Below are 11,550 nucleotides of genomic sequence, written 5' to 3'. Positions count from 1 at the left end.
CTTTGCAGTCAGTCTTCCCTGACTCACTCCATCCCTGTCCCCAAGTGTCACTGATATGCCATTGCTATAAATAAGTTTTACATGTTCCAGAATTTCATCAAATATCCAGCCAGCGTTAACATCTCCAACTGCCACAGAGATGTTATAATATTGTTTAAACTGTTTGTGTGAATCAAATTCAAATAAGAACTGCATACCGAAAATAATTGACATATCCTTTAAGTCTCTTTTAATTTCCTTCTCTCTCCTCTCATCCTAATAATTTGTTGCAGAATTTGGGTCATTGTCCTGTAGACTTTTCTGACGTCTAGATATTGCTGATTGCATTGGGTATTTAACATGTTCCTCTGTCCTGTACTTTTTGTAGATTGTAGTTCTATTTAGAGACTTTATCTGATTCTGTTTTGTTTTTGGCCTCAGGCATTTTTAAATGGTTGAAGGATCATATACTTTGACATTCTTTTGGTTTTAAGTAACAGAGAATTGAACTAAATATGCAAAATAGTGACATTTGTTGCTTCACAGAACTGAAAATTTCAGGGCATATCATGGATTTTGGGCTTGTATCATATAATCACATCCTGGTTTTTCTATTTTTCTGCTTGATACTGGTCTCTTCTGAGTTTTGGCTTCATTCTGCATACCTTCTCTGGTTGAAATCCATAGGAAATAAAATTCCTTCCTGGTGGTTCAATTTTATCATTGGCACTCATTGGCCTAGCCTGAGTATGTGTCCATCCTGAACCAATTAATAACACTAAGGAAATATGATATTCGGATTGGCCAGATTAGGGTGCCATCGTGAGGGTAGTTTCACAGAAACCACTTCAACTATTACTCAAAGACTTTTAGTCTTCTCCCATCACAGTTGGTTTGCAGAGATAAATTTATTTTACCAACAGAATTACTAACGACTTTCTACTATGTCTTTACATACAATAACCATTATTTAAAAACAGTATTTCCACCTAAGTGCAGGTGAACAGATTACAGTGTGTTTTGGGTAGTAAGGTCTAGGGGGAGACTCCTTAGAACTGTCCCCCAAATTTCTCTCTACTGAGTCGCAGTCACCTACTGTCTCTTATCGGAGAGGTGAGCTCTGTGGAAATAATGGTAGAGCTAAGTTTCAACACAGGACAAAGTGATATGCAAAGGTAGGGAGAAGGGGGAGTGGGAGGCTTATCACAGGCCCATAAAGAAAACACGCAAGACACACGGTGACAACGCATTTAAGGGGTGGGAACACTTCAGGTGAGGTTATCGTGTGGAAGAGCTCAGAAGTGGAACTTGGTCTACTTTACCAGGTTATTTTTAACGTCAACTGCAAAGTATTAGTAGTTTCATTTTTTGGCGGTGACTGCCAGCATCAGAGCGCGGTAGAAGCTTCATGGGAAAGGTCAGGATACCCTGGACAGGATACAGAATTCCGCGGGCAGCCGCAGGCGAGGAGCCCGACAGCTTCGCCCTGCCTGGCCTACCTACGACTGGCAGAGGCTAACCGGAACCACGCCCCTTCCCGGGACCGGCTCCGCGATTGCGTCACTTCCGGGCCTCAGCGATTCGCCTCCGGGTTAGGCTGAGCCTCTTGCTTGCTGTGACTGGTGGAGCTGCCGCGCTGTCCGCGTTATTTCCTCCTGGTGAGAACGAACCGCAGTGTCCACCGGCCAGGAGCCAGCCCTGTCCCGGTCAGAGAAAGACGACGAGGATACCTGGGAGCGGGCGGCGGCCGGGCTGGGCCGCTCCGGTGCGGGCTGGCGACTCTGCTCCTCCGCTTGCTGCTGTCTCTGGGAACTGGGTGCCAGCGCTGAGGGGCTTCCAGCGGACAGGGACCCCCTTCCCCGGCTCCCCTGCCCACCCTGCCGGGGAGGGCGGAAGATGCCGGTGAAGAAGAAGAGAAAATCCCCTGGGGTGGCAGCAGCAGTAGCGGAAGACGGAGGCCTCAAAAAGTGTAAAATCTCCAGGTACCATCTCCCCCCACCCTTCAAGCTTCCCTCCTCCCTCCTTTGCTGGACAACTGGAGTAGAAGGAGTCGGGCCCGGCCTGCCGGGCTGGGGCTGGAGACAGGTGAGGCCCCTTTGATCGAGCTAGGCGGTAGGTGCCGAACACCGCGAGTCTCCGCGCCAGACCCGACCTCGTGTTCGAGTGTGTGCACGCTGTCGTTTATGGAGAGACTAGAAGAGCCGCCCACGTTAAGAGTCTACGTGCCCTGCAGGGTGGGGAACAGATGCATATGTAAATTGCGCTTCCCCCCCCCACCCCCACCCCACAACCGACCCTCGATCCTACTCCGGTATCGCTCCTCTGCCTTTTTCTAGACTTAGAAGTGAGTACATATCTGCAGAAGGGTCACTTCTAGAATTTCTTTGTAGAGTGTGAAGAAAGCAGAACTTAAGGAATCTTGACAACTGTCTTGGTAATGGTAGAAAGGAAAACTTGTGTGCTATAATTGGCCTCCATATTTAGTATTTGGAGTGGCCTAACCCGGAAGGTCCCAGCAGGAGGCCTTTTAAATTGCAGGAGCCCCATTTTCTGGAAGTATAGTGCCTCACCTATGCCAAGTCCCTGTGTGCAGAGTTGGAAAGGCCCTGCATGCTTTTTGTCTTCTAGCATTCAGGACGCTGTTAGCTCTCTGCATAAATTAAATAATTTGTGAGCTCTTGTACTTTGTGTCCTACTGGTAAGAAAGAAGACAAGGCAGAACTATATAGTAGTAGCTCTTTGATCCCCTTGTAGCATATCATGGAGGCATCACAGCAAAATTATATGCTACAAAAAAACTGCAATTTTGGTGTGAGAAATGGTTTTTTTTGTTTGTTTTTTTTTTTGTTTTGTTTTTTTGAGACGGAGTCTTCACTGTTGTCCAGGCTGGAGTGCAGTGGCGCGATCTCCCCTCACTGCAACCTCCGCCTCCCGGGTTCAAGTGATTCTCCTGCCTCAGCCTCCTGAGTAGCTGGGATTACAGGCGCCCGCCACCACGCCCTGCCAATTTTTTGTATTTTTAATAGAGACGGGGTTTCGCTATGCTGGCTAGGCTGGTCTTGAACTCCTGACCTCGCGATCTGCCCGCCTCGGCCTCCCAAAGTGTTGGGATTACAGGCGTGAGCCACCTCGCCCGACTGAGAAATGCTTTTTTAAAAAATAACCATATTAGCTGCCTTTTCATCAATGGTTGGCACTCGATATGACAACTTCAGATGCTACTATTGAAAGAAGACTGTAGCCAGGCTTATAATAAGGAAATAATGATAGAGCTCTCCTTAAAGAGAGATCTGCTTAAACTGTGAGGTAGATGACTTATCTAGTCTGCATTTTCTTTTTTGTAATTGGTCGACTTTTTTCCCTCATTGCTGTGTTTTGGTAAAGGAGTCTACGGAGTATTTCTTAGGCTATTAATGTGAACGATGATATACTTACACCTCTTGTTAGTCGACATTAGAATTTGACATGGTTACTTTACTAGCTCGTATTTTTATAAGATATAGGCAAATTATTATTCATTTTTGTATTACTCTATCTCATGGCCATCTTAAGTATATAATGTATTAAAATTATTTAAGTTAAGTAGATAGCTGAGCAGGCAGTATTATTAGAACTCAAGTGATACTTTGCTCTATCAATTTAAATTTTTAAATATGATACCCTTATTTTACATTACTCAATTACAGAAGTTCTATCATTTCTATATCATTGTGGTGGGGTAATTATTTGAGTTCCTTGAAAAAAGTTTCTCTGAAGGCCATTAAATTCTAGAGGCCATTTTGAACTTAACAATTTTAGTTATTTTATGAAAAACAATGAAAATGATTTTATGAAAAAAATGAAAAAGAATGAACAGAACCTAGGATTAAATAGCCTTGTCCCAATTATTTGGACTATTATTAACTTTTAGGGTTTTTTTGTTGTGTTTTTTTAAATCTGTGTGATTTAATATACCCTTAGGTCCTAGGTCATCATTTATCTTGAAAAATCTATTTAAGCTTAGGTGATAAAACAACTGTTAATATAACATTTTATTTTGAAATATTGATTCATTAAGTATCAAAATATACTTTCTAAGAGTTTGTTTGTTTTCAAATATTTATCTATTACACACAAATAGAATTTCTATACAAATCAATAGAATCACAATAAATTTATACTCTCCCAACTACTAGGTTGAACTTCTTTGTAGTCTTTTAAAATGTGGGGAAATAACTTAACTGATATTTTTGGATTTGGATACTGAGTGAAGAGGTATTTGGGTTTTGTTAGCCAATAATTCTTATGCATAGACTACTGTTTCAAGTTGCAATTACTTAACAACTTCAGTTTTTTTCCAATAATGCCAACCGAAGAAAAAAAAAACCTTTGTTTAATGTGAATGGAAGTAGTTAATTTTGAACTTAGTTTTTCTCTAAGAGTTGAGATGTGATAAAAAATCTTAGGCATCTGTGTGTTTTCTAAGCTATTGCAGATCCCAACCCCCTGCTAGACTAATAAGTGGAGAGGAACATTTTTCAAGCAAGAAGTGCCTGGCTTGGTTTTATGAATATGCAGGTAATGAAATTAATATAAGAAGATATCAGTCATATGCTTTAAAAAGTGTATTTGGCTTATTCATTTAACAAATTATCTGTTACAGGCCTGCTATGTGTTAGTGCTGTGTACTGGGATGAGGGTTAGGACTGAGGATTGTGGGTAGACTAAAGATTTGTTGCCAATTTAGGCTGATATTTCTTTAAATATATATTCAGTGTATATTTACTGGGAGGGAAGAACTTATTTACTATTAATAAAATGTGTAAACAAAGACAGAGTCACTTATTTACATCTATTGGCTAAAGTAATATTCTGGAAAATAAAAGGGACACAATAAAACATTTTTGTATTTGATATTATGGAGAACACAACGTACATAATAAAACATTTCTATTCAATATTTTTTTTTGAAATTTTTCCGAACTAACATTTTCTGAAACTTTTGAGGAGACATAGTAAAAGATTTAAACCCTTCAGTTATAATTGTACAACACATTTACCTTTTAACAATTATCATTTAGCCATCCACTTCTACTAGAGATGCAATAGTAAGAAAATAAATAGACTGATATTAATACAGCATGATAAATACTATATTCAGAAAATACACTGTACCCAGCTTTTAAAGTGTCATGGGAGTTTTCTAAAGGAGCTAACTTAACCTCAGCTAAATCTTGTAACTGGTGGATGAAGAGCCCTAGGCCCAGGGTGGGGTTGTCAAAACCAGCCAGAGATGAGGCTGAAGAGTTAAGCAAATATATGCAAAAGAACACTTAAACTATCTCATAAACATATATGGAATTTTTTCCCCCTTAGAATGGTTTTGTTTTTTTGGAATTATTGATTTTAAAGCTTTTCTTTTTCTTTTCCCTGTTTCCTTTTTTTAACCTGCTTCGCTTTTTTTCTCCTTCTTTTAATCACCATCATTCTCAAAACGTTTGTTTAAAATAAAAGTGTATATGTAGCTATTGCCTTATATTTAGTGCTCATCCACATTAAGGTCTAAAGTAGTATACTTTGAACTTGAGGTATAAGTTTAGGCTAATTGTATGGAATGTGAGTCTATTTTGAAAGGGGGGCAGTAACTTTACTGTTGGGATCAGCTGAGTGATCCCAAAGTACAATTTTAAAATTGTTTAGTAGCAGAACAGATTCTTTCTAGACCAGAAATAAATGCTATTACTGGCATCCCAAGACAACCACTAACCCAATTTAAATGAAGGGAATTCATTTCTTACTGACCTCCATTTAAAATGTTGACCCATTATCCCAAATGCCAGTTTTACTGGTATGAATGATATAGAATCAAAAGGCCACCCATCTTATTTCACTTATAAAGGTTACTAGATACAATAGAAATAGAAAATATTTGCCTCAACTAGGAACTTTTCTAGGTAGCATAAGATTCTAATTAAACATTTGTTTACTATATTAGCATTTTTAATAGCCAACATAATAATTGCATTATTCCAGGAATTGTCCTAGGTATATTATTTTTTCTTGTGACTGTTCTATTGAGTAGGTAGTATTATCACCACCTCCCCACTACAACTTTATTTTTTGAGACAGGGTCTCACTCTCTCGCCCACGCTGGAGTGCAGTGCTGTGATCATGGCTCACTGCAGCCTTGAGCTCCTGGGCTCAGGCCATCCTCCCATCTCAGCCTTCCTAGTAGGTGGGAATATAGGCATGTGCCACCACGCCCGGCTAATTTTTTAAATTTTTTGTAGAAATGGGGTTTCAGCTGGGTGTGGTGGCTCACGCCTGTAATCCCAGCACTTTGGGAGGCCGGGGCGGGCGGATCACGAGGTCAGGAGATCGAGACCATCCTGGTTAACGTTGTGAAACCCCGTCTCTACCAAAAACACAAAAAATTAGCCGAGCGTGGTGGCACACGCCTGTAGTCCCAGCTACTTGGGAGGCTGGGGCAGGAGAATGGCATGAACCCAGGAGGCAGAGCTTGCAGTGAGCCGAGATCGCGCCACTGCACTCCAGCCTGGGTGACAGAGCAAGACTCTGTCTCAGAAAAAAGAAAAAAAGAAATGGGGTTCACGATGTTGCCCAGACTGGTCTTGAACTCCTGGGCTAAAGTGATCTACCTGCCTCAGCTTCCCAAAGTGGTGGGATTACAGGCATGAGCTGCTGTGCTTGGCCATATCTTCATTTTACAGATGAGAAAACTGAGACTTAGATTAATTAATTTGCCCAAGATCATATCGTGACAAGAGCCAGGATTCAAACCCAGGTCCTTCTGATTCTAAAGTCCATAATTTTTTAACTACTATGCTTTTATGTATTTTTTACTTAAATTTTATAATGTTTATAATTATATATAGTTATAAACATTTTGTTATAATAGACATTATTTTATGTTTATTTTTTATTTAAGCTAATTTTCACTTTTGCAAAGAAAATATTGGTACTCTTGGTTAATTTCTGTCATCCATTCAATAAATATTGAGCACTTGTTTTGAGTCAGGCACTGTGCTGAGTGATGGATATATAGTGCTGAGCAAGTCAGACAAGATCCCTGCCTTTGGGGGCTTGTCTTCTGGTGAGGAAGACAATCAGTAAACAGGTATGTAGGCAAGATAAGTACAGATTGTGGGGAGTTATAAGGATAATAAATATGGTGAGGTTCAGGAATAGAGAATAAAGAAGTGTTAGATGGACTTTCAGATAGAGTGATTAGGGAAGGCCTCTCTGTGGAGACCACTTTGTGCAGAGACCTGATTAGGGAGGAACCATTTGTTTGCCAAATAAACAGTAACTTCTGTCTTGAAATGGGTATGTCCGTATTAAAATGAAGGCAATAATTTTGCCTACTGAGAATAATACATGTAAAGCCCTTAGCACAATACCTGGTATATAGTCAGAACTCAAATGTTATTATTATTAAAACAGTAATAGCATTACAGCATCAGATTTACTGGTTGTGTGTTTTTTACAATGTTCCAAAATTAATGACTCTTACGTAGCTCATGTTGAAGGTGCTGTGTCACTGAGCTTTTTTTTTTTTTTTTTTTTCCCCTAAGCATCTGTTATGGCTGGCATGGTATTAGGCCTTGCAGATATAGCTGGGAACATTTCTTTATGGTTATAAAGAAATCAAGAAGTTGAGCGTGTTTTTAGTTTTGAAAATATCACTGAACTTGTTACTATGGTATTATATCATGTATGATAAGGCTGTTGGTTTTGTTCTTTCACAAGACCTCATTCTTGAGTGATATTTAAATTAATGATTCAGTAATATACTGGTCTGTGGTAATTAAAAACATGGAAAGTGAAAGGGCAGTTTTAAAGTCTCATAGAGTCAAAAAGTAAGGTTGGAATTGCATAGTCCCAATGTAGTACCTAGCTGGTGGAGTAGAGTGAACTCATAGTATGAACAAAATCATTTCTATAGCTTCTTCAATTGAGTGGAAACCTAGTTGTCCAAAAGAGTTAATTAAATTTAGCTCCAGAGGTTTTACCCAGGGAGTAGTTTTATTAGAAAGATTGGAAGCAATGTTATTGGAAGGATTAACATTTTGCAGTCCCGGGAAAGCACATTAGTTACAGACCTCACATTAGACTTAGATCTTTTACTATTTACATCACTTTGGCAAAGTCAGTTAACATTTACAGACCTTATCTAAGTTTTAAGGTATTATATCTCTATGTAATCTCATTTGACTTGCTTCTAACCAAATTCTAATTAGTAATCACCAAGTAATCCTCCAGTTTCTGGGGGTGGGGGGGCTATACTGATATTTCTTTTTTATTTTTTATATTTTTTGAGACGGAGTCTCGCTCTGTCACCTACGCTGGAGTGCAGTGGTGCAATCTCGGCTCACTGCAACCTCTGCCACCTAGGTTAAGTGATTCTCCTGCCTTACCCTCCTGAGTAGCTGGGATTATAGGCACCTGCCACCACATCTGGCTAATTTTTGTAGTTTTAGTAGAGACAGGGTTTCACCATCTTGGCCAGGCTGGTCTTGAAATCCTGACCTCGTAATCCATCCACCTCGGCCTCCCAAAGTGCTGAGATTACAGGCGTGAGCCACTGCTCCTGGCTTATACTGATGTTTCTTGACATCCTCTTCAGCTTTCTCTTCGAATCACTGATGGCAACTTTGAGAGCAAGTATGTTTTCTTGATGCTTTAGAAAAATTTACAATATATTCACATCATGGCTTTTAAAAAAACCATTTGTCTTTTCCTTTAATTTTTTATTTTTTGTTTTTTTTGAGACAGGGCCTTGCTCTCTCCCAGGCTGGAGTATAATGGTGTGATCATGGCTCACTGCAGCCTCAAACTCCTGGGCTCAAGCAGTCCTCCCACCTCAGTCTCCTGAGTAGCTGGGACCACAGACTGGCATCACCACACAAGGCTATTTTTTTTTTTCCTGGAGATGGGGTCTCCCTATGTTGTCAAGGTTTGTCTGGAACTCCTGGGCCCAAGTGATAATCCCACCTCGGCCTCCCGAAGTGCTAAGATTACAGGCATTAGCCACCGCACCTGGGCCTCTTAAGTTTTTAAATCTGATTTTTGTTTTCTTTCAATCATATATAAGAATACATACTCAGTTGTGCATTTTAACACCTTTATTGTATATGTATGCCTTTTAAGTTATGAAATTAACACATTCTCATATAAACAATTCTCCAAATATATAAAGGAAGAGAAAGCGCCCTGTAGTTAATCACCCCCTTCACCTTTTAACACGAGTGCATTGTTAGTACTTATTTAAACCTAATAACACTTACCATGTTACACAAAAAAATTAAAAAGGGTTTTGGCTTCAGACCATGTATTAATGTCATCTTAGCAGCTTGGATCTCAGGCAGCAAGAATGTATTGACTTTATGTTGTGCTAGTAACCTAAAGATGGTGCTGTCAAAGCTACCTGAGCAGCCTTGGTCTAGTCTATGGTTTATAAAGCTGAAGGATTTTCATCCTTGAAAAAGGAAAATAGAGACTTCTCTTGACTCTTAAGAATAATATCTCAAGATTATATTTTCAAAATCCCATAGCAGTAAACACATTTCTCATATTATTACAAAATTTGTTTTATTCTTACCCAGTCACAAAAGAGACCTAGTGATGATGTAATTACTATATTTTGGGAATCTGATAACATTTTGACAAAATGATAATTGATGTATTGATTTATTAGTGTTGCTAAGGGTGTAAAATAAGGAACAAGTTAAATGCCAGTAATTAATTTTTGGACGAATGATAGACACTAGCTAATTAAAAGATCAAACTTTTGTTTCTACATTAAGGTGACATTAATGCTTGCTGTCTGTTTTAGAACCAAGATGATAAGGAAAATAGCTCTTTCTGGAAATGGAATGTAGTAATTTCCATAAGTCATTATTTTCAAAATACGTTTGTCTTTTTCAATGATTAAATTATATTTGAGTGTATTTCAAAAGGGTAATAAATGTCCTGTTTTATAGGTAAATATATTCCCTTTCTGATTACTGTATTGAACTTTGTGTTGGTTCTGATATTCCAGTAGATTAAGAAGCTCCAGCTGCCTTATGTTTTTTCATATTCATGCATTGTCAAAAATTTTATTCAGAGTAGGCTCTCAGTGAATTTTTTTTTTTAATGGACCGGTTTGAGTTTTTGTACTAACTTGTGATTGATACTAATGGAGTATTTCTTTGCTGCTTTTTAAATTTTCTTAATTTCATATTGTAATGTGGTGTTCAAAGAATACTTCATAAATTTTAAATTTTAAATCCTGTAGCAAATATTTATACTTATCAAAGCTATGCCAAAATTCAAATTTAATTATTTGCAAAATATTATGGTGTGTTCATGGGTACCTTTAGCATGATGATTTATGTTTTATGTTGATATTATAACAAAATATGTTAATTATTTTTGTCTTTGAAGGTCCTGATGAAGTTGTAGGGCCAGAAGGAATGGAAAAATTTTGTGAAGACATTGGTGTTGAACCTGAAAATGTATGTTCTATTTCTAAGTAGAATGGCATATAAGTGGGGTATAGCATATTTGTGAATTTCTAAAAATTGAGACACTTTAATCTTGTATGAAGATTTTATTGCTTCATGTTTAATATTGTAAATTTGCATTTAGGGTATTTTTAATCAGTTTAAGTTGGGCAAATGTGTTCTTTCTTGATACAAATGTTATATGTAATAGAATAAGAGATTCTACCTTCAGAAACTGTTAGAACTTTTTACTTTTAAGAAATTGGCACATCTCAATTTCTTTATATATAGTTAATAATTCCAGAGGTTGTACTCTTTAATAGTTGAAGGATGGAAGTAGTTGTGTAAAAATGCTCTCCATGATAAATATAGACATGATTATCTCTATGCTGACTTTTCCCCTATCCTTTATGTTCTGTTCTTTCCAGATTATTATGTTAGTTTTAGCGTGGAAATTGGAGGCTGAAAGCATGGGATTTTTTACCAAGGAAGAATGGTTAAAGGGAATGACTTCATTACAGTAAGAAATTTTTTTAAAAAACAAATTTGATGGCCTATTTGAAGATCTTAATTGATATTTTGTGCTTCATAATTTTCAGGAGTAAGGTTTCACCTTAAATCAAATCTGTTTGATCTATAACAATTAGTTTGGGGATTGAAAAAATTATATTGTGGTCTTGGGCAAATGAATAGGTACCCCATGTTTTATATTCCCTAAGAAGAAACCTTAGTACAGTCCTGTTAAAATTCCTTGATTCTCCTGGTGAGTGACTTAAAAGTCTGTGATCAAGGACCTATTTATTTACAGGTTGTTTGAGTATAAGGATTTTCCTCTCTGAATACAGAATTCTACTATCTAAGGAGTATGTTCGTTGGGCAGCCCTAAGCTCTAGGGCCTCCTCTCCCTTCTTCACTTTTATATTTGACTTTAAAAATTTGAAGATAGAGTTACATAACCCTTTTATGATTTCTTTATTGCCAAGTGAATTTCATAAAGGACAAAAGTAGAAATGTTATAACAGCTCCCATACAATCTTTACCCATTCTATAGTCCTACACTTTAAGTTTAGGATCTTGTCTTTGA

General features: G+C 38.0%; 1 protein-coding gene across 3 annotated transcripts in view; it reads left to right on the top strand.

The window, feature by feature from the left end:
• Nucleotides 1-1,535: 1,535 nt before the first annotated feature.
• DCUN1D5 (defective in cullin neddylation 1 domain containing 5) overlaps nt 1,536-11,550 on the top strand; it is a 33,667-nt gene continuing 23,652 nt past the window's right edge. The window contains exons 1-4 of one of the 3 annotated variants that reach the window (XM_055272925.2): nt 1,536-1,961; nt 4,445-4,536; nt 10,408-10,478; nt 10,895-10,986. In XM_055272925.2, the coding sequence (XP_055128900.1) occupies nt 1,876-1,961; nt 4,445-4,536; nt 10,408-10,478; nt 10,895-10,986 (341 nt within the window). In that variant the 5' untranslated portion in view covers nt 1,536-1,875. Of the gene's footprint in view, nt 1,962-2,302; nt 2,324-4,444; nt 4,537-10,407; nt 10,479-10,894; nt 10,987-11,550 lie in introns of those variants that run through there. The other 2 variants (XM_055272927.2, XM_063636462.1) reach the window with 2 other exon arrangements.

Source organism: Symphalangus syndactylus, chromosome 3, assembly GCF_028878055.3.
Source record: "Symphalangus syndactylus isolate Jambi chromosome 3, NHGRI_mSymSyn1-v2.1_pri, whole genome shotgun sequence".
Taxonomy (NCBI): Eukaryota; Metazoa; Chordata; class Mammalia; order Primates; family Hylobatidae; genus Symphalangus; species Symphalangus syndactylus.
The sequence above is the reverse complement of the archived record's forward strand: the minus strand, read 5'-3'. Positions and strand labels throughout refer to the sequence as shown.